General features: G+C 41.4%; 1 protein-coding gene across 2 annotated transcripts; it reads left to right on the top strand.

Annotated features, from left to right (window-relative positions):
• Window positions 1-12486: 12486 nt before the first annotated feature.
• On the top strand, window positions 12487-19961 carry LOC127781451 (transcription factor TB1-like). 2 transcript variants are annotated; one of them, XM_052308406.1, is made up of 3 exons: window positions 12487-13900; window positions 18043-18358; window positions 18453-19961. In XM_052308406.1, exon 1 carries the CDS (start codon window positions 12984-12986, stop codon window positions 13887-13889), a length of 906 nt encoding a protein of 301 aa, XP_052164366.1. In that variant the 5' UTR covers window positions 12487-12983; the 3' UTR covers window positions 13890-13900; window positions 18043-18358; window positions 18453-19961. The 2 variants fall into 2 exon arrangements, with proteins under 2 accessions (XP_052164366.1, XP_052164365.1); XM_052308405.1 differs by having other exon boundaries at window positions 12487-18358.
• Window positions 19962-24283: the final 4322 nt, after the last annotated feature.

Raw genomic sequence — 24283 nt, forward strand, 5'->3', positions numbered from 1 at the left:
CAGCAGCAAGTGTTTAATTTATAGGCTTAAGCTGAGTTTGTTTGAGCATATTGGCTAGGCTAAATAGTTACATGCAAAACAAAAAAAAGTAATTAGTATATAATTAATTAAATATTAAATGTTATAAATTAAAAAACAGATTTATTTGGTTAGATAACTTGTATATAGAAAGTTTTTTTTTTAAAAATCACCATTTAATAGTTCACGGAGTGTACTAACAGGTAGCAGCTAGTTGCTCTTTAGAACTGGGCCTATTACGTACTCCATCCGTTTGAGGTTATAAGACGTTTTGATTTTAGTTAAAATTAAATTGTTTTAAGTTTGACTAAGTTTATAGACAAGTATAGTAATATTTATAATACTAAATTAGTTTCATCAAATCAATAATTGAATATATTTTCATAATAAATCTGTCTTAGGTTAAAAATGTTACTACTTTTTTCTATAAACTTAGTCAAACTTAAAGCAGTTTGACTTTGTCTAAAGTCAAAATGTTTTATAACCTGAAACGGAGGTAGTATATATATACACGGGGCTTCGCTTTAATTAGTTTGTAAGTAAAAATAGCAATGTCCAGTTCCTTACTCATTACTAATTTGCTTATAAAGCGAAGATATGTAAATTGGGATAACTAGCACATGCACGTTGAATATTACCAGTCATGCCATGAAAGTAAAGAAGGTTTAAGTACGTGTCCTTAATCCACCTTAGAGAATCTGAATAATGTATTTATCGTATTTATATTTTTTTGCAGGGTATTCATAATTTATATAATAATAATCAATCACTACGTAAAAGTATAACAAGTCATGACGCAATATATGCCTTAACCCAAAATCTCTCAGCTTGAACATGGCCAAACGCATGCATATCTCTGAGCTATACAAACCACCAAACCACATGAACAAGGGCATATATGCCTTTTTACCGTGAAGTTAATACTATTAAGTTGACTTAACGGAATAGAGATAAACTTATGATTTGGTTAAAAGAAAAGCGAGGACAAAATCATAAAGTTGATACGAAGTGGGTATAGCTCAATTGTTTAGGTTCCTTGTGGTAGAACCAACCCACTCGGGTCAAGTCCTAGATTTGACAAGGGTTATCGTATTTACGACTATTTTTCTTTCAGTGGTAGACGACGTGCTCTTCGACTGCGAGACGTCTGTGGTAAAAGAAAAAAATCTCCCAATTGCCATGCATATATCATCTAGCTATATTCATATATAACAATAACAAATCTATATATGTTCTATATTCATATATAACAATGACAAAGAAATTAATTAAAGCTCATTTTTTACAGCTTTTAGACGGAAAACTTCAACCATTACAATGGAGAGATAAGGGTTTAGTGATCACCATATATATAGATGCGGTTGACCAGCTCATCAATATCGGTCATTAAGTTACTTATCATTGCCATTTCTCAAAACATTGCTGAAAAGGTATCTTTTAAATGATTTTAGCCCTTTGTTTTGTTTATCCTATATCGTGATTCGTGGGGATATGTGGTCCATTATTGATTTGTCGTCTAGTTCATATGCATGTGAGGAAACCACTATATTATATCTCTCTCAGGTGAAGTCAATACTTCTGAAGTCCAATTCGTAACCGTGAAGCAAGACAATTCAATTTAGTATAATTAAATTAATCACTTGATTTTAAGCATGCGAAATAGTGTATATATTACGTAAACTTAATTACTTGTTTGGGCTTGTCAGTCAAGCTAAAAAGATGAAGTCCAAACAAACAGATAAGTTTTCGATTGGGATTTTCATAACCATAAACTCACTCTCTTTTCCTATTTAAGCCAAAAGCTAGATTTTAATAACTTTTTTTCTTATGTGGATTAGATTAGCTAGAATACTATCCTTGAACTTTTGAGGGGCTTAAAATCTACTGGCTTATGCACCATAAAAACCGAAAAATCAGCTTAAAATCTTAAGCTAATAAGTCTAAACCTAAAGGTGCCTTACTCTAACTTTAAGTTTTGTTCATATATCAAAAGAAACCATCATAGTTAGCGTCTCATATATATAAGGGTTAATTGGATCCATGCCATTGCAAATTTGCCTATTAGAAGAATGCTATTATAATTCATCTATTTGTAACCATGCCACTGGAATTTTACAAAATTAGAACCGTGCCACTACCGTCACGTTTTCCATCCATCTCTTCCTTTTCCATCTTCTTCCTTCTTTCTCCCGTCTTCTTCCCTAGCCTCCTCCGCCGCCAGCCGCACCCTTCCTCACCGGCGGTTGTCACCTCTCCTATTGCCTGGGCACAGCGAGAGTGAGAGCGACGGTGGCTTGCAACGATGAGTTTCGATGGATGAATCGGCACCGGAGGAGGAGAAGGGCGCGCATCCACTCTGCACAAGCACGAGAGGAGCCATGGAGCCCGAGCACAAGCCGCACTACATCTCATTCCCCCACTCCAAACCCTAGCCGCCACCAGCTACTCTTCCGCCCGGGCAAGTCGACGCCCTTCAAGCACTCCTTCGCTCGCCCGCCTGTCCGCCGAGGAGGACGCAGATGAGCAAACGCCTGTCCACCGGAGTAGGCCACTGCATCGGAGTCCACACCGCTAGATCTGAGCCATAGTAGCGTTACCCTCGTGCCGTCCAGCGTTTGCTGATCCTCCTCGCGTCGTTGGTGTCGTCCAGTCGTCCTCCTCGTGTTGCCGCTACAATCCGCTCTCCATCCTCGAGCTGCCGGTGGGAGCCCGTCCATCCTGCTCGCGTAGTCACCGTCGTCCACTTGCCATCGGAGGAGGAGGAGGAGGAGCTCCAGTGGAGGCCTGGGCTTCACTGGACATGAGAGGGGAAAAATAAGAAGGAAGAAAAGGAAAGAGGAAGAAGACGAAGATGGAGGAAGAAGAAGAAAACAAAAAAAAAGAAGAAGAGATGGATGGAAAATGCGACGGCAGTGGCACGGTTCTAATTTTGTAAAATTCCAGTGGCACGGTTACGAATAGACGAATTGTAATGGCAATTTTCTAAATAGGCAAATTTGCAATGGCATGGATCCTGGTGGTCCTCCTCGCGTCGTTGGCGTCGTCTGGTCATCCTCCTCGTGTCGGCACCACTGTCCTCTCTCCATCCTCGAGCTGCCGGTGGGAGCCCATCCGTCCTGCTCGCGTCGTCGCTATCGTCCACTTGCCATCAGAGGAGGAGGAGGAGGAGGTCTAGTGGAGGCTTGGCTTCACTGGACATGAGAGGGGAAGAATGAGAAGGAGGAAAAGGAAAGAGGAAGAAGACGAAGACGGAGGAAGAAGAAGAAAACTGAAAAAAAAAATGAAGAGATGGATGGAAAACATGACGGCAGTGGCATGGTTCTAATTTTGTAAAATTCTAGTGGCACGGTTACGAATAGACTAATTATAATGGTATTTTTCTGAATAAGCAAATTTGCAATAGCATGGATCCAATTAACCTATATAATGCCATCGAAATTGTGCAGTTGAAGCATCTGAATTTTTTTTGTGGGGAAGAAGCATCTGAATTTTGACCAAGGCCAACTGATGATGGGAGCCTAGTTAACATAATTTCTCCAACCAACCACTGTGCATTTCGAAATTTAGCCATGGCTACATCATAGCTCATCGCGTGGTAGGCTGGTAAGTGGCGGTGAGTGCATTTTACAATGTAGTAATTTGCTTCGATGTGTAGCCTCAAGGGTCCTAGGATAGGATTGCAGGAATAGGATGAAACCATACTTAAGCCACTCTCCTCTTCCAACGTATGCCTTTAGTTCTGATAAAGGATTTTTTTAGTCCCTAAAATTTTCTAGTCCGCTCCGCACAATGTTCCAATTTATAGGTAAATTCAGAATCTATCTATTACTCCCTCCATTTCATACTATAAATCGTTTGACTTTTTCTCTATGTCAAACTTCTTTAAGTTCGACCAAGTTTATAGAAAAATATAGTAGTATTTTCAACACAAAACAAATATATTATCAAACTATATTCAATGTTAGATTTAATAAAACTAATTGGATATTTTACATGTTATTAAATTTTATAAAAACTTAGTTAAACTTTTCGATCGAACGGTCGAGCACCGAGATCGAGGCAACGAAACCTCAGCCCGACCTCGGTTGCCACCGAAACCCTAGCCACTTCTCCTCCCTCCCTCGCCGGAGCGGGAGCGCCGGTGAAAGCGGCGGCGCCGCCGCACACCCCCTCGCCGGTGCGTGCACTCGCCCGAGGGTGAGTGCGCCACCGTCGAGCAGCCGTGCCGCGGAGCTCCGGAGCCGCCGTGACCGCGCGCCCCTCACGGCGTCGGTGATGTCCGGTGGCGGTAGACTTTCCGCGCGCATCGGCCGGCAATGATCGACGGCTGCGGTTGGACTTCCCGCACAACGTCAGCAACGATCGGTGGTGGCAAAGGTAAGGTATTTTTTTTTGTCTCAAATTGAGCTTATCTTCGGGGATCCGAGGTCCCCTTCCTCTTTCTTCTTCCTAGCCCACCTAGATCTACTCCTAGGTCTCGCTCTAGTACCATTGTTAGATTTTTTAGGAACATTAGGAGTCGATCTAGGGGTTGATCTCTAGTTCATGGGAATAAAAGATAGTCTTAGGGAGTGAACGGGAGAGAGAAAGAGTACATACCGTCGGTCTTGAAGCTTGATGCGGCCATGGCGACGGTGTGGCGTGCGTGACGGCGTCGGTGTGGACGATGGCGGCGGCGACGACGATACCGGTGGGGAATCCCCTCACTTCAATGCCTTCTCGGATCGGAGGGACTCTAGGGTTCGTGGGGAGCGCGTGTGCACGGGAAACCTCGGTTTGCGTGCGCCGGTGACTCCCCCTTTTATTTGGCGCTGCATGAGAGGGACCCACAGCCATTGTACGGCTGGCGCCCCCCGATCAGGGCGCATGCGTGTGTGCGGAGTGCAGAGATCACATCTAACAGTCATATCTCCTTAAAATCTTTTATATTTTAGGATTAAGGGAGTATATACTCATCACGCTGCCTGTCCTGGCTGGAATGGAAGGGTCGCCGTTTCTTCGAGCTCGGGAAGAAAAGCGGATGCATATGGAATGGTTTTGGATAGGGCCGGAAGATGCTGGTCCTGCAAATGCATCTGGCGGAAAAGGAATATTGTTGTTTTCTGAAAAGACGCGCGCGCGGGGGTACAGCTATGGCTAGCTGCCTACCTTGTCGACCCCGCGGAAGAAAAATCCATGGCAACTGTGGGGACGATGAAGAACTGAAGAAGAAGGGGCCCAACTAGCTCTCTCTTGTCGTCACGTCACCGGTCGATCGATGACTTGCCGGCCGGCCTGGCCGAGCTGGGATCACGTCGTCGTCGTCGCAGCACCGGGCCGCCGTCGCCTCGCCGTGAGCCCGGCCGTGCTCTTCTTCTTCGCCGGCTCCCACACGCGCCGGTCGATCATGCATGCCGACGGCCAGTTTGGCAGGCAGGGTTGCTCTCACATACCATACCGATCGATCGGTCACCTGTCACACCAGATAGATCGACCTTGTGTAAACTTTACAATGACATGAGACGTTGTTTGTCCATTTCCCACCAATAATACAACGCCATAAACTGTACACACGTCGTCTAGCGCTCATGGATGTCCCAAAAATAAAGCCCTCCTCATCGTAATAAACCTGCTACATCCGTCCCAAAATAAGTGCAGCCGTGGAAATCCGTATTCAACGTTTGAACGTCCGTCTTATTAAAAAAATATGAAAAAATAGAAAAAAGTCACACATAAAGTACTACTATTCATGTACTATCGTCTAATAACAACAAAATACTAATCATAAAAAAATTTCAAATAAAACGAACGGTCAAATATTGGATATGCAGAACTATACTTATATTCGGACGGAGGGAGTAAGTTTTAAACTTTTAACATGATTAAAGTGGTTCGGACTAATAATTGATAATAATTGTAGTATGAGTAGTTTAATGGTAAAGTCATCGTTATAAGTATGGGTTGTTATAGTAAGGACAAAATTTAAACAATATAAGATGTTATATTTTAGGATAGAGGGCGTAAGGCAGAGGCTATATGATTAGTTTGGGGGCTACCTAGTTTTCAGCCAATTGAAAATACCCCAAATTTCAGTCAATTTTTTTGAACGGCCAAGGTTGCATTGAGATATGTGTGTGAACAGTAAATCTTATCATCTCCTCTTCCCTTTCCACTCCACAACTGCACTCAAGCTCAGGAGCTCCATGCACTCAAGCTCGCTAACACCACCCTTTTTCCATCGCTTGATCATGTTGTCCCTAGCCTCACTAGCAAGCTAGAAGATCATGTCAATGGTGCTGGCGAGCCCTGCCAAACTGGGATCCTCCCCCTTACAACTCCTTGCCTTCCTCCCTAAGCCAGCAGTGACACCATCCCCTCCCCCCCAACCCAGCCATCCACTATCTTCCTCATCTCTGGAGGCTTGCGTTGTCGGATTCGCTGCCACCGACTGCCACATCCTAACCCATAGCCTCCCTCTCTTCCACTGCCAACCCTGCCCACCGTCAGCCCATCTCCATGGCTCCGGTGGCACCCCTACCGCCTCACCACCTATCCGTCGACACCATCCACCACTGTTCTAGCCACCGCCCAAGGCCATCCCTCTAAACCTAGGGAAACCCTTCTTAGCCCCCCTCCTAACCTGACCTCGGCCACAAACCCTAAACTCTAAACTCACCATCACTGCCACATTGTCAACGGAGAAGAGGAGCTCGCTGTTGCTGTCGCCACTGCTAGGAAGTCATCCTCGGGTGAGTCTCTCCTCTGGCTTCTCCTTCCTCCACTGGCTGAAGCTTTAAGACGTACGATTCTCTGATCATTGGATTTCAATCTAATGGCTAGGAAGCATTGACTAAGAATTGGGGGAATCACAGTCACCTGAGGAGTATTAGTTTTATTTTTTTACATGGCATGCATGCAATATTATATTTTAACTATTATTTTCTTAAAATTATATGAAAGTAGTTTCAAACACAAATTCAATTGTGTTACATACTAATTATATATAAATATATATATTGTTAACTAAATTATTATTGGTCAGAATCTAGAAATGTTGATTTCTTAGTAAAAACATGCACGGCTTATATTTTAAACTACCCTAGTCTTCTTCATAGCGGACTTGTCTCCCACCTCCGCACTGTAGTAGCATTTGATGATTTAATCCTCATGATGAACAATTGTCAAAGGTGAGTGTTTGTTGAAAATACAGTGAATAGTGTTTTTGGTTTGAGAACGATGTTGTCCACTCTGGGAGGCAGTTCAGACCGGACGGGTACCACCGGTCAGACCGGTGGTGATTGGGTGGTCTGACTGGATAGTCCGACAGTCAAACTAGTAGACTCCAGGAGGAAGTTGGTTTTGGGTTGTCTTCGTGGATTGTCTAGATTGCTTTATGTTTATGACTTCTAGATGGTATCTATTTGTATGTGATACTATTGTGTGCTAATGTGAGTGATCAAGTTGGTGCAAACTTATACTTGGATATGGAGTTTCTTTGTTGTTCATGTGCAGGTGTTGCTTGAGGCCATGGGAGTATAGCCAGCGATGGATCGGGACTAGCCACTAGGCTTGGGATAAATTGTGGTCTAGACGGTCAAGGATAGCACACGGGATGCTCAGTCTATAGAACAATGCATGTGGAGATGAATGTTTCCATATGGCATACACGTGGTATTGTGTGCGCATGGAAAGATGAGTCAAATTTGGATTGGAGTCCAAGTTTGGAAAGATTGGAGTATGAAGTTGTATGGGGATGTTGTTTCCCTTGTTTGGTAGGTTTCCTATGTGATTAGGAGTCCTAGTTCTAGTTGGATTCGTGGATAGGGGCAATCACGTTGAGGGTATAAATAGATGAGGGGTTGAGATGGGAAGATATCGATTTTTTCGGAGAGAAAAGTTAGGGTTTGCTTCAAGGTTTCAACCCTAGTTCGTCAGTTGAGAGAGGAGTGCTTTAGATGCACTTGTAGACACATATTGATGGAATAAAGTTGATCTACTCACAAGAGTTTCGTCGATATGTGTTTTTCTGGATCCCGATGGTTTAGACTGGCTAGGAGGCAGCGGTTAGACTGGCGAGACACCAACGGTTAGACCGGTGACATCAATCTGGTCAAACCGGCGGCGGCAACAGCAGATGACAATAGCTATAAGGGTGGTTGAAATGGTGCATCTACTTCAATCAGACCAGTGGCAAGGGCACGATCAGACCAGAGGAATCACACCGGTCAGACCGATCTCCATTTGCTATACGAAGGTAACTTTTAATTGCATAAAAAGTTTTAGGTTTTTGGTGTTCCAATCATTCAACCCCCCTCTGGTTGGCTTGATCCTTGTATTCGATCCTTCACGCACCTCCCACCGAGCCTACTTGTCCTTGTCCCGCTGAGCGCACCTGTTCTCGGCCATGTCCTTGCCTTCCTCCTCGTTTTGCTGTCGCGTCATTGTCCTTATCATTATTGCCATCGTCCTTGTTGTCCCATCATCGGAGTCCTTCAGCGGTGGGGAATCGTTAAAAAAACCACTTGTCATCTAAGTCCCACTCATCCCTGAGCAATGGCAGCAAAGAGGGGAGGTCATCGGAAGACGACACCGGTGCCTTCTCCGATGATGGCGAGCTGCTTGTCTTCTAATCCTTGTCTAGAAAGGAGCGATGGTTTGGAGAGGAAAGGATTGCACTGTGTTTTAGGGCTGGCGTCGTTCCCCGCATCTCAACTAACAAAGAAGAGTAGGAGATGAAGCAGCGCATGATCACTGAAGTGGCGCTACAATAAGCTGTGAGAAGATGAAGATTTCTAGAGAACACACGTGGTTATGCAAGGCTCTTGTGAAAATGTGGTTCCAGAGGCAGTCAGCTATGACCTATGGAAATACAACCATTAGTGAAACCGCTTTGCAAAAGCTATTTTCACACTCGGTTGTCGTAAGTAACTACCTTCACTAATGGAACATTAGTGCATGCGGAATTCTTATGTAGCCATGTGTGAAAATGTGAAAAATTACCTAAAGCCTGTACCAATTGTTTCTGTAGCAGTTACAGGTCTTATAAACATCTACAAACCAAGAATACCATATCTACATGCAGTTTTGATGCAGTAAAAAAAAAGCAACGGGATTGAAATAAGCATGGTGTAGGCTCTTCTCTTCTACTCTGGATGGCTGGTCTTAAACCATTCCAAAATGTTCCATTTGGTTTGCTTGGTGGCTACGTACCTCCTAGCCAAATCTAATAGCTCTTTCTTGGGATTATGTTGTCTAAGTAAAATTGGCGGATTAGATCTGGAGTGACGCTATGTCAAATGGTGCATGACAACCTAGTCTCGCAAACCAAATGATGTAAAAGTCTCTTTGAAAGATAATTTGCTCGAAAGAGAAAGTGACACATTTTATTTGTTTCATACCCGATAAGCAATAGAAGTAAATAACAACCTAAGGGAGTGCTAGTTTTTGAAGATAAATTAACTATTTGCCACTCCTATAATGGGCCACTGATCTCTAGCCAATTGCCACGGTTACATTTGTCACTATATATTTATCACTGGAGAGAGAACTTTTTTTTAAATGTTGTGCCTCTTTCATCCATATGGAGTGACATGCCTACATGACGATATGAACTAGTGGTGCAAAATGTCCATTTTGCCCCTAGCCCACATATGTTCCTCTACTTTCATGATGCTATCCACTAACACGAGTTCTTCATCCAGGGACGCGATGGCTCCAGCACGCCAACCGAGAATAGTAAGAAAGAGACATCAGCCCAACGTCACGCTCTGCATATCAACATTCAAGGCCATTGATGACCTATATTTGCGAATTGCTCGACAAGGCCTGCAATAAGCATGTCATCTAATGCTCTGACATTGTCGCCCCATCATCGATAGTGACTCTGTGCACCTCACTGGAGGGTTGTCGACCAGTTAAAAGTGGCAAGAGGTGGGTAGGGGGGGTGTTTCTTATTCGGAATGCTGGACAACGTTAGGGCCTTGTTGGTAGTGGAGTGGGATTTGATGAAGGCATGGAGGTGGCTGACATCCTTGGAGTAGAGCTATAGAGCCTTGATGCCCTACTCCATAGAGACAACCGCGCGCAACACCATTGTCCGCTATATTGTGGAAGGCTTCGGCTTGTGTGTGCTGCCAGCTTGGTGTCTCGATGGTTGGCATGACACCATAGTGCTAGAGGATGCTCCCTGTCGATAGTGTCCACTAGGTAGCACACCACCGCGTGTCGCGCCAGTTCTTTGGTGATCATCCATGGCAGATGCTTCTCGACTTCTGGCGAGTGAGATTGAGATGATAATGATATTAGTTCAAGGTGGAATGGGTATGGTTGCAGGTTGCTTATGCTAGTCCTACCCTTGTTAGTGCTCAAAGATAAAAACTTTCTGGACAAGATAAAGCGACAACAGAAGGAGCAGGGGCCAAATGGACATTCCACATCAGCAACGACACATTGGCACAACACTCTGTTACCGTTGCATGGACGAAAATAGCACAAAATTATAAAAAAAAAATCATTCCCTCTCTTCGTAAACATTAGCGCAAAATTAAGAAACAGGGCCGATTCTGAGATTTTGGTGGCCTAGGACGAAATTAAAAAACATGGGCCCTTAATTTTACATCTAAACTCCCGCAAGAAAAAAATTACATCTAAATAATAATCAATATAGAGCTAAATAGCACACAACGTTTTACTTATGCATAAATATTTTTTTACCGCTACATATTTAATTTGCATCCAAAAGCAATACTTACAGAAAACATCATAAACATTTCTAGACGCAAAGTCATTATGATAGTATCCATATCAATCTCATCTAGTGGTGTCTCTTTTTTTTTTTACGAAATCTAGCATTTCTTTGTCAATGTACAAAGTTGCCAAACCGTTTAACCATTTAATTTATCGACGACATGGTATGTAGAACAAGCTTAGACAATGAAAAGTTGGAATATTAGTGGTCAAACTCATATGGGTTACAAAACTTAGAAAGTGCATAATTAATTCAAACAAATCTTTATTTGCAAATATGCAAAAGGATATATTAAAAAGAAATCAACATCATGATCAGTTGGAAGTCATCACAAAGAAGAGATCAGAAGCCGGGATAGCAGCAGACTCTTATAAAGAATTTAAACAAGGGGTTGTGGCTGGGCGGATGTATGATGGTAGATCTGTACTCGTTGGCTTGTCAAGCTCGTAGGCTGCCAGCAGGCTTGTGGCGGGATCGGGATTAGGTGCCCCTCCCCCCCCTCCCCCATACTCCGGGATCGAGATTAGGTGCCCCTCCCCCATACCCCGTGGCCCCACCCTCAGCACCAGGCAAATATTCTCTCTCTTCGCAAACATATTAGAACAAATACAAAAATGATTACAAACAGTTTAAAATTTTCCGTTTTAAAAGACCATATCCAAGCCACAAGGGTGACGTACTGATCGATTATCAACCTGTCCTACTCCGAATTTTTCTATCAGCCCCCTCCCAGATGTTGTAGGAGCATATGCCTCTCACCACGTGGACTTACAGTATCCCGTACCCTGGCCCCCTGCCCTCACGTAGTAGGGCCTCAGTGCCTCACCATGATGCCCTTTATCATTCGCTCACCACTAGAGCACCTACACCTTTCCAGTGGGCCCACCACGCCCTGGACACTTGTTAACAGTTTATCAATGTACCATATCCATTTCATCAAATGCCATATCTGAGAGCGAGAGAGAGAGCGTAAAGCTATGGGTATGGCCAATAATAAAGAGGCCAAGCAGCAGCTGGTGAAAGAAGAGACAAAACAGAGTACAGTGATGTAAATGTACATGAACACAGTGGAACAGCGACACACACACACACCATGCACTTTGCTCAGCTTGTTTCAGAGCATCGATCAGCTCTGAGTCGTCTTGAGTCTTGACTACTACCGTACTACCACTAGCTCTCTTGAGCTTGAGCACCAGCCCAGGCTCTACTGCAGCAGCTGCCATACATTTCTAGTAGCTGATTACATATCGTATACTTAATTAGCACTTTGCACTTGTGTACTAGTATGTGAATGTGACCATGAACACCCCCCCCCCCCCTCTCTCTCGCCTGCATCTCATCTCTTCTTTTACTACCTCTGTTTTTTAATATCTGACGTCGTTGACGTTTTGGCAAACGTTTAACCATTTATCTTATAAAACTTTTTTGCAAATATAAAAAAGTTTAGAGATTTTCTCCGGTCTAGCAAAAAGTACCTCGAGGTACCGGTACATTACGGTACTGAATCGTTTTCGATCGTTGGATCTAGCTGGACAGTATGGGCATTGTTAAATCCAACAATCGAAAACGATTTGGAACCGTGAGGTACCGGTACCTTGAGGTACTTTTTATTGGACTATAGCAAATCTAAAAAATTTAAGTCATGTTTAGAAAACATTTGACAATAAATCAAGTCACAATAAATAAATGATAATTACATAAATTTTTTGAATAAAATGAATGATCAATCGTATCTCAAAAAGTCAATGATGTCATATATTAAAAAACAGATGGATTAAGGTTTAGTTTTGCCCCTTCCATTGATCTGGTCATACCACAACACACAATTGCACACATAGAATTAAGAAGAACAAGAAGACGTGTGTACAAGTGTAGTACTCCCTCCATTTCGTAATGTAAGACTTTCTAGCGCATTGCTTATATTTATATATATGTTAATGAATCTAGACATATACATATGTCTAGATTTATTAACTTCTATATCTAGATTCATTAACATCTATATGAATGTGGGTAATGCTAGAAAGACTTAAATTATGAAATGGAGGAAGTAGACTAGTAGTGACGGCAATGGTAGAATTATCACTATCAGTTATTGCATCCATATTACATGTACTATCACTATGTTGTGTACTTGAGCTAGGAAGAGCATAATTCAGTTTCTGCCTGATATAAAGGCACACATAATCTCAAGTGGAGTTGTTATTGGTTGGGGTTAGTGCTATCTTCAGCTTCACTAATGATACCTCCTTACCCTAACAACAACCTTCACCATCACCACCACCATTGCAGCTCAAACCAAGAACCACACTTACCATTACATCCACCAGCTTTCCTCATGTCCGCGCCGTCGTCGTCGTCGTCGCCGTCGACGCTGGACGAGTACGACGCGCGCTTCTTCTTCCCCGGCGCCGACGTGTACACCGCCGGCCACCGGCAGGATGAGGAGACGCTGGAGGCCGTGCTGCGGCAGCCGGTGACGACGACGGCCGCGGCCGCGGCGGCGGCGGCGGCGGCGGCGGTGGAGGGAGGTGGCGGCGGTGGAGGAGGAGGCGCCGGGGGATCCCCCGCGGCGGCGGCGGCGGCGACGCGGAGGCGGCCGTTCCGGACGGACCGGCACAGCAAGATCCGCACGGCGCAGGGCGTGCGGGACCGGCGGATGCGGCTGTCCGTCGGCGTCGCGCGCGACTTCTTCGCGCTGCAGGACAAGCTCGGCTTCGACAAGGCCAGCAGGACGGTGGAGTGGCTGCTCACCCAGTCCAAGCACGCCATCGACCGCCTCACCCTTCCCGACTCCGCCGACGCCGCGGCGGCGCCCGCGTTCGCCGCCGCTCCACCGCCGGCGGATCAGCATTCCTCGGCCATGGCCGCCGCCGCAGCATCGGCTGCGAAGGAGAAAGGGGAGGCGAGCTCGTCGAGCACCACCAATGCGTCGTCGGCGCGGGCGAGAAACAGAGGCCACGACGGATCATTGCCGGTGGCGCCCATGGACGAGCGCGGGCGCCGCGGTGTCGAGCTCGACTGGACGGCGGCGGCGGCGGCGAGCACCGAGCAGCCGATGGACGGATTGGAGTACTACTTCCAATACTACAATCATTTGGAGGAGATAATGAGCTGCGACCCAACGACGACAACGGATGAGTAAAGCCAGTAAAGGTGATTTCTTGTGTTAAACAATCAAACAAAAATACGTATGAAAAATTTGAAGGCTTTGTATTTATATGGCTTGGTTAATTTGTCCTTCCTCTGTCATGATATTTTGCTACTTAATTTGCTAGTTCACTTCTCTATGAATCAATTATCAATACCGGTTTGGCTTGTTATTTGTTGTTTTTTTTATTTTGAGAAAAGACTTGTTGATTTGTTGATAACTTGATATGCTAATTTCGAGTATTTGTTACTTCCGATTTTTGGATATGTGCTATAGTTTTTTTCTGGCTATATTTTCTGATTTTTGGTTTGTTTCTATGTGCTAGTTTTTGGCTGACTTAATTTTGGTTTGTCCATGTGCTAACTTTGAGATTTTTGAAGTTTCTCTAATTAGTTCTCCGGTGATCCGTGGTTGGCCATACGAGTACTCAATTCTTAGGAACATTTTGTATCGAAAGGTTTGAGCTAGAAATTTCAGGTGTAATCCCTGCACCCTAGAATTCTAGCTAGATAGAAGAAATTTAATACTCGATCTTGATGTTTTTATAACAGTAACAGCATGATGACAAACTAATATTTTGTCCTAAAAAATATACCATTGAACAGTAATTGATGTTGTAAAATCATTTCAGTTTCTCTGCTAATGAAAATTGAGGGTTCCTTCCTCGTCATTTTTCTAAAATAATGATAAAATTTATTGTTTTGCATGAGAAGGATGTTTTTAACTTGCTAGCACTAGATCTGCAATCACCTGCATCAGGATCATAAGAACCATAAGTGCCTAAGTTGAGAAACTCAAAAGCATGCATAAATATATGATATATGATGATGTATGAAACATTTTATGAATTTGGTCATGGTCAGAAACTAACATCAACAGGTAAATGTATATCCTTTGTCCAAATTAAGTTTGGGAACAGAGGATGAACAAGCTAGTTACCTATGGTTTTGCAAGTAATTTCTACTATATAAAAGAACCTAGTGGTGGTGAATCTGCCATCCCCTCAAATTGAGATGAGGTCTTCTATGGATGAATAAATATATCTTTTGTGCATGTGGCTTGGACTTTTTGGATGGATGTTTGCTTGCTAATTCTATATATTTTTTTCCGAGAATATATAATTCTCAAGTTAAAAGATATGATATTTAAAAAAAATCATTGCAATGCATGTAATTTTTGAAACTTAGTACAACATAGGACATCATGAATACATTTAACATATATGTGTTATAGTTGCCTTCAGAAATGATAGATGCTTTTGTAGTTGCAAAAGAGTGACTATAATATATACTCCTATATCTTTTTAGTTACCTTCACAAATGAAGTAATACACTGCCAATATAATAGCTTATTTCATCCTAATTCTTCAACAACATCAATACCATTATTTTTTTCAATGACATTAATCAATGCAGTCCTTATTTTAATTTTATTGCACGCACCATACATCCCCCAATGAAGATATAAATTGTGCCTTATTACGCATACCTGAATGCAGATATACAATCATGCTCTTTATATGATATGTACTAATAACTGCATATGTCCACATAAGAGTATAGAAAGCTTTTGTTACTTTCTTACAGACAAAAAGGGTAACTTGATCATGCTCCATTGATTGGTTAAGAATGGCAAATATCTCATATAGCTGTATCATACACAAAGCAGAGCAACACCAGCTGGTTTAGAGTAGGATAATTAATTTATCCCATGCATCAGCAAAATTTATCTAGGTGGTATAATCAGTTTTCTATCTTAAAGTGTATAATTTTTTTTATAACAGATAAATAAGCTTCGGACCACTTTTCATAAATGTTTTTATTATGTAGAGGCAGACCTAATTAACTTTAATTTTTGGGGTGTGGTTTGGTATTCTTCCACCAGAAAACATTTGAATCTTAAATTGAAATATAAAATTTAAATATTTCCTGCATATTTATTACTGTACAGTATTGACTCTATATAATTTATTGCAATCACTTATGCAACGACAAGGACAAATTAAAAAGTATCTGGAGTCAATTAAATCAATTTCCTTTTTATCGCTCATGTATTTACATACTGCATTTCTGAATTATACAGACTAGCTATAGTAAACGTATGTGTAATTGTCATTTTCATGTCTATAAAATTATATGTATGAAAAGGATATGGTAAATTGAATTGTATTTATATATCATGGATTTTTTATGCATGCATTTTTTTATTCCAGTTCCATGAAATTATGTATTTTTTTGGTTGATTGCATGACAGCATGCAGGGAGGGAATTAAGGTCTTGTTTAGTTCACCCCCAACTTCCAAATTTCCATCACATCACATCATATCCAAAACTTTCCTACACACATAAACTTCCAATTTTTTTTTCAAACTACCAACTTTCCCCAAACTTTTAACTTTTTTCAGGAACTAAACATAGCCTAAGACATGCATCCATATCAGTATATATTATATACCTAATCTTACTGATCCCTCATATACATATAAGCAGGAGGAAATTAAATTTTTTTTTTATTATTTGTTTTAGATATATCGGTGCTTACACTGAGATTTGTCTATGGTGCACTCTACAACAATTATTATTACTCTGTCAAACGGAACATAACTAAATGTTTGGATGCATTTGTAACTGACCTTTTTAGCTTCATTGATCAAGGTCTTGTGAATATAGAGATTAAAAAAATAACTCAGAATAAAACTAACGGGCTAGGTGCCAACTTTTTTAACTACTAGGTGAAACCCTGCACGTTACTGCAGGAGTTCAGTATGATAACAATAAGTAAAAATAATGTATAAGATAGCTAAACAACATAAACTTATATAAGCACTAAAATCAATTGATGTGATATGGCTTAATTAGAGAAGAGAGAAATAACATTAACCAAGTGAGGATGAACTTACATAGATTATAAAAAGTAATGAAGATATATATTGAAATATTATATGAATTATATGGGATAATGATTTAACATGCTTTCATTTTAAAAGCTCTAAAATGTAATAAATTTTAAATTATAGATAATATAGCATGTTTGTATGATATTAAATGTATTGACTGTTAGTGGATGATGATGTGGCATTTTTGCATGTTAAGTTTTAGTAGTTAGTGGGTTATAACTTTATAGTAAGATAGGATTGCTCATCAAGAGTGTAATTAGCATGGATACATTATATTGAACTAGCAAAATCCTCATGCTTTGCTATGGGTAAAAGGAAATACATTATACTATGTCATAGCAAAAAATATATATTTTTATTAAATATGTTAGTATCACTTGTTTGCTTATTTAAATATATAGTATTAACTAGTTTGAATTAAATATTGGGCTATTCCATAATATTAATAATATCAAGTCATAATTTATATAGAAACTGCAGTAGTGGGAAGGCAGATTCACTGCCACTAGTAGTAGGTATAGACTATTTGATTTGGTTGTTCACCCTTGTATAAATTAATTAATGTAGGCTTACATCTATAGTAATTGAATATAATTTCAAGAGCTAGCATACTTTAATATGGAAATGATGGCTTAAATATTTCTCCGCTCTTATGGTATGCTCTTTGGCTTATCAGCTGCTACCAGAATTTTAAAACTCAATTTTAGAATTAATTTGATTTTTTTTCCATCATATATAATTAATTTACTTTCCAGCATTGCTTTAAGTCACTAAAAACATACATAAAGTTTTACTCATAAATTATTTTTTAGACGTGTATTAGCGTTACAACTTAATTATAATCAATTGTAGGAGAAATGATGTGAATGGTACACTAGAGGTGATTCGATATACACTACTAGAATTCCATGGCTTCCCTAGAGTTAAAAGATGATCCCTAGAGCTGCTAAAGCAACCCAAGGGATACAAAATATCCCTAGGGCGCAAGTATCAAACCCAAGGGATTCAAATGTTTCCCTAGGTTCATCGTGTGTTCCTAGGGAATCTCTGATGAAAAGGACATGATGTTGTGCCACATCAGCTCAAGGTGGCCCCTGATTCTTTTTATTTTTTTTCTTGAAATTTTTTCACAGCCTGCCAAGCACAGCGTGCTCTCCAAATACAAAACTTGAGCTCATTTATTATTGCACCCACCTTATCTTCTCAGGTAAACTGTATCCACTCATTTCTCTCCTTTCTTCTTTCAACTAGCAAACTTGGGAGGCATAGCCATCCTCACTGGCTTCATCCACCGGCCGCCGGCGGCGCGAGCACCGCACAACTGTTGCTCCCTATGCAGCGCCGAGAGGACGCCCCAAATACAGCAGCCGGAGGAGCTGCCCCTGCTGCACCACTCTCTGCTCCATCGTTGTGATTGTTCAGATCTAAGTTTTTTCCCCTTGATTTTTCTTCCCTGTTGTTAATCTGTAGAGCAAGGTGGAAGCTCCGCAACAAGCAAGCATGTTTGCTGCCTTCTCCACCTCCACCTTGAGATGCAGATGGTGTGGAAGCACAGATCCAAAGTGGAGTAAGTGTTTTTTGTGAACTAAGTTGGTATGTCTTGATCTTTCTTTGATATTTCTTTGATATTTTAAGTTTATTTAGTATATGCTCATTTACAGATTAAAATGGATCGAGACTGCTTTCTGATCTGGTTTTTGAAGAGCTATGGGCATGATGTATTGGAGAACAACAAGCTTCTTGATCCTGCTTTTTTCTCAAACTTGTCATCAGAAGCTTGTGTGATATTTTTCCTTTTAATGTTGCTTGGTTCTGCATGGGACGATAGCCTCAAATCATTAGAACATTTGAGGCATGTGTGTCTCTGTGTCATGTACTCATGTTTATAATAGTTAGCCGAATTTTCAGCTACGCTTTTGTACTACGAAAATATGTAAATGGATTTGACTAAGTATTTTCTGTTAATAATAGCATAACAATTTCAGTGTTTTAACTAGTAATTGTTTTTCATTACAATTGAGGCAAAGAAAAGTGACCGGTAAAACAAATGAAATAGTAAAACATGCATTTTCCCTTAATTTAAATGCTACAGTACTACCTAATGCGGTTGAATACCCTGGAACTGCTTTACACGTCAGATGAGCTGCCACATATACACTTTTCCCTAGAGTTAGAAAACTCTAGGGAACAAATCTATCCCTTGGGTTTTTTAGAGAAACTCTAGGGATCGGCTGCTTTCCCGTAGACTTGATCCCTTGGGCACGTTCCCTAGGGTTTACTCTAGGGAAACCTCTTCCCTAGAGTTTTTTGGATGATCCCTAGTGTATTTGGTTCTAGGGAAACCGGTGAATTCTATTAGTGATAGCTAGCCAGCTTGCCATGTATAGCAAAGAAGTTCGGAATAATTCATTCTGTTGAGAGGAGTGTCATTGCATAACTAAATAACTATACAAATATTTCGAATCTTGAGGACATTCAAATTTCTAAAATTAACAACGTGAGTCAATATCTTAATTTCCCCCAACATATATATGTACATGATACTTTCTTTTGAAAAAAAAATATGTACATGATACTGAAAAGAGATATGCATGTATGACGATGAAAATGCCCAGTGCATCTGAATGCTGCATGCATGTGGCATATTTTTTTTTTCGGTGTTCAGAAACTGAATAAATAATGAGTACAAGAAGAGGCAAGGAGGTTCATACATCACCATAGAATTTCGATTGTTATTACTCCCTCTAGTTCTATAATTCTTACATTTTAGACAACGACACGGTTTTCTAAATATATCTTTGACTATATTTTTCTATTATATTATATACTATAAATAGATTTTTTTTACTTTTTTTAAGTACTTTGTAAAACAAATCTATATATGTTGTTCTAGTGCCTTTAAACTAAATGATTTTAAAGTTATTGCTAGTCAAAGTTATAAAAATTTGATTTAAATTTTGTCCAAAACGTCAAGAATTATGGAACTGGAGGGAGTAATTAGCAAGCATATGTGTGTGGCTACGAGAGATTTTGTTGAAGCAACTAACCAAAACAGAAAAGAGAATTTGCTGGCTAGTCTGATCAGTTCAGTGCTAATTAGCATACATTCTCATGAATGGAAGAAGCTAGCTGGTAAATAATTAACAGAGGGAAGATATCTTACAGGTTTAATTACTGTATGTTCAGAGGAGATCGAGGAACGGCCGGGACGATGCAGCTGATGGAGAAGAGCGATGTATACGATCGACCAAGCATATGATAAGAAGGGATGCAGAAAGCACATCGGCGAATTGAAGTTGTTCTTCCAGAGATATCTATCTATCTATATATGATGTTGGGAGAAGGGCTCCAGGTAGGGGCCTGGCCGTGCTAGCCATCTCACCATCTGCAAGCTGAGCTCCTGACAAAATGCTAAGTTTGCCAATGCCATTTGTTTTTTTTTTCTACCGTGTCAGATCGAGAGCGTGATCGGTGTCAATACAGGTCGTAGCAGCATGAGCACGTCGCTACCCGCCATAGCATCGTCCTCATCACTAGGGGTGAAAATTAACGGAATCGGTAACATCTTTTTGAAAATAATATTCGATCAACTGATAATTGATTATATTTATCATTTAAACTACTCAGTGCTAGCATTAATACGGTGAAAAATAAATTAGAAAAAATATACTTTATAAATAGCTAAAAACGGTACTCTTTATATATAGAAATAGCACTCGATTAATCGGGAATTTCCGTAACCGTTTTGGCCCGTAGTCCTCACGGCCTCACCCTACCCTTCTCTCTCTAAAATGAAGTTCGTGCGCTTGTCTTAATTTCTGATTGGATGCCAAGCTAGCGTGCAATCCACGGATGTTTCCTCTCTCGTGATCTCTCTGTGATTGATTTGGACGGCCACGGACGGTTCAGATCGATGTCCGGTATTATGCGTTTCTTGTTTCAGAATTTGGCTTAGGGCAACACCAATTAATAGTCCTAATCCATTCCCAAAACTGGTTTTGAGATATTTTAGTCCAGAAAATAGCTCCAACAGATCCATACTCTCATGCCCAAGATTTGGAGTTCCCTCTCCTGAATTCTCGCTCTGTTGATAAAGAGAGCGCGATCTTGCCTCTTCCGCTCCCAGTCGCGTGCTCCTCGGTTCTCTCTTCCCATTCCCGCGTGTGGGTGCGATCTCTTTCCACGCGGGAGGAAGAAAACGAAAATTTATGTTGGTACCTAGTTTAACAGAAGGGCACACTTTTAGTTTTAAGGAATTGAATTTGGGCTCTCTTTTGAAGGGAGTAGTTTTTTCACTTCCTATATTTTCAGTTTAGGAAACGAAAAATTAAATTTTGGGAAGCTAATATATTGGTGATGCTCTTAGCTGGATTTACGGATGGTAGGGAATTCATCGGCGGTCTTGGATGAGTAAATTTTGCTTTGCGCCACCTTTTATTATCGTTGTTTTGATTTGGTCCACCTTTTAATAAATAGTTTCACTTTGAACCAGGTAATTTATTTTTATGACACTTTGGACCACACTCAACGATTTTATCTATCTGCGGCTGTGTTTAGTTCGTGTGCCAAAATCTTTTTTAAGTATACGGATATACATTTGAAATATTAAACATAGATTAATAACAAAACAAAATACAGATTCCGCCTGTAAACTGCGAGACGAATCTATTAAGCCTAATTAAATCATAGCGTAATTAGGTTCAAAAGATTACTCTCGTGATTTACATGCAAACTGTGCAATTGGTTTTTTTCGTTCATATTTAATGTTCCATGTATGTGTCCAAACATTTGATGGGACGGAAAAGTTAAAAGTTTGAAGAAAATAGTTTGAATCTAAACATCGCCTGCATCAACTTGTCATAATATAACTGTGGGAGTTTATTAGTGAGTAGGTGCTGACGCCGCACTTTAAATCGTTAGTATCATTGAGAAATGAGTTGGGAAGATATAAAGTGGAACAAACGTAAAATTACCTGATCCAATTCAAAGAGAAAACATTTGTTAAAGGTTAGCATAAAATAAAACATCTGGTACTAAAAGATGATTCAAAATAAAATTTACTTTTTATATGTACAGTACGTGGCTATAGATCGAATTGAATTGGGCACAGTGCTGGCTGGCCGGTTGCGGATGGAACGTTTTGTAGGTTTTGGCGGCACGTCGTCGCAGCAGCAGCAGCGATTGGACGCGCAGGACATTTGTTATTAAAAACTGGCTGCCGGGGCCGGGTATAATGTACAGTCCGCTGCTAGTAGCTGACTGTTCAAAGCGCACTAGTAGCAGCTCGCAGCAGCATGCAGCAGGCCAGCAGCTACTAGGATGGATATGATGCAGATCTCTGAAGTCTACAAACCTGATCTCCGAGAGCATTCACCGTGTGTAACAGTGGCACTTAACTATTTATCACTTTTATGATACGATGATAATAGATTTGCCACTTGTTATCTAACATGTAGACTCTTATATGTATCTATGATATATTAAACCGGTGACAAATCTGTTATCATTATTTGTAAGAGTGGCAAATAGTTAGTTATTCCTGTGTAATACGGTAATAAGATAAGATCTATCTACTATGCATAAAGCAATAGAGAGATCTGTGTAATGTATAGAACACATCAACTCTATAATGGGACACATACCTATGAGTATTAAGATGGACTCATGCCATACTTATAATAAAATACTATTTTTTTATTTAAAGTACATACCTGGTCTCAAGGGAAGAGCACCTTTGCTATGTTAGTGCTTGAGACCTGTGTTTGCAATGTGTAGAACCTTTGCTATATTGAAAAGATTCTCTCAGTTATAATGTATAATAAAGGTTAATTTGTAATGTGGGAATTAGCTAGACATGTGCTTGAGACCTGTATTTGCAATGTATGGAGGCTTTGACGGCACCGAAGAGGGAGGGTTCGACAGTCGCACTGATGGGCCAATATGTGGCTGCTGCAGCAGCTTCCAGAGCCAGCACGTTGGGGAGAAGGGAAGCAAAATCCCCGAGCACGGTTAGGACGACCTCCATGAGCAAGCGCTAGCTACTCCTACCACTCCACCGCTGCAAAATCCTCCCCCTTCTCAAGGAGCAACCTGAGCATGGCTAGGACGTCCTCCACAACCGCCACCTCCAGAGCACCGCTTGTTGCCTCGGGCACTAGAAGATCTTGCCACGGCTGTTGTAGTGGTGCGAGGGGAATTCTGGTGGTGTCGGCATTGAGGCCGGTAATGGTGGGAGGTATGACGATAGGTGTGGCAATTTCCTCGATGAGGATGGGGACCCAGTGGTTACCCGCCCCTACGGGGCCGGGGGCGGTCCCAATTCCTGCCCCTCAAGTGAGTTGGGTCGAGGTCTAAGGGTAAAATTTTTTGTCATGTCACATCAGATATATGAACACACGTTTGAAGTATTAGACATAGTCTAATAACAAAACAAAATTATAGAATCTGTCAGTAAACGCGAGACGAATTTATTAAGCCTAATTAATCCGTCATTAGCAAACGTTTAATGTAGCACCACATTGTTAAATCATGGAACAACTAGGCTTAAAAGATTCGTCTCGCAAATTAGTTGCAATTTGTGCTATTAGTTAATTTTTTAGCCTATATTTAATACTTCATATAGGTATTTAAGCGTCCGATGTAATAGGGTGAAAAATTTTAGGGTGGGATCTAAATAGGGCCTTAGGACCGGAATGATACAATTTAACAAATTCTAAAACCCACATCTATGTTAATAAGATTGCAGTCCTGAGTTTAAAAACCGGCCATAGGCTTTATTCGAAAAATAAAAAAAAGACACTAACGAAACACTTAAGGCGGCCATATATACACGAGACTGTGAAGACCAGTACTGTGGCCACTATAGCTAGTAGGAGTATGTTGGATGTTGCTAGTATAGCGCTAGTACAGTACTCGATCGTACGTAGCTGGTCCGGGCTAGCTAGGTGAGGCGGGCGGCGAGGTAAGAGCTGCGGAGCGATCCCACCACCGGCGGGGCGGCGCCAGACACCGCGACGTGCGTACAAGCATCGCGCGGTGTGAGGGCCGGCCGGCCGCCAAGAAATTTAAGGTGCGTGCGGCGCCGGTGGCGAGGCATGGCATGGCGTACGTGTGGATTGCGCGCGGAGTTCGATCGTGCGCGCGTCGTCGTCAGAGAGGTGCCGCAGGTTCGATCGTGCGCGCGGGCCGGCTGCCGGCCGACGGGGCCCGCCCCCGCGATGTGAGAAAGTACTCTGGGATGCCAGCGAGGATGTTGCTAGCTCTCCTCGAGCAAAGAACATGCAGGATCGCAGTGTCTCAGCAGCACGAACTCGTAGCTATGGGTTAATATGGAATCCATGTCATTGCAAATTTATCCAATTAAACAATTCCACTATTTTCGTGATATCAATTGGTTGCCATCAGAATTACGTAAAATTTAAACCATATCATTACAGGGTGGATCCAGAATAAAATTTAAAAGGAGACTCTCCTTCTTCCTTTTTAGTTCCCC

The sequence above is a fragment of the Oryza glaberrima genome, chromosome 8 (genome assembly GCF_000147395.1).
Source record: "Oryza glaberrima chromosome 8, OglaRS2, whole genome shotgun sequence".
Taxonomy (NCBI): Eukaryota; Viridiplantae; Streptophyta; class Magnoliopsida; order Poales; family Poaceae; genus Oryza; species Oryza glaberrima.

What these genes read in the sequence shown, in the direction of transcription:
- LOC127781451 (XM_052308405.1), top strand. Translation starts at nt 12,984, where the DNA reads ATGATACCTCCTTACCCTAACAACAACCTTCACCATCACCACCACCAT.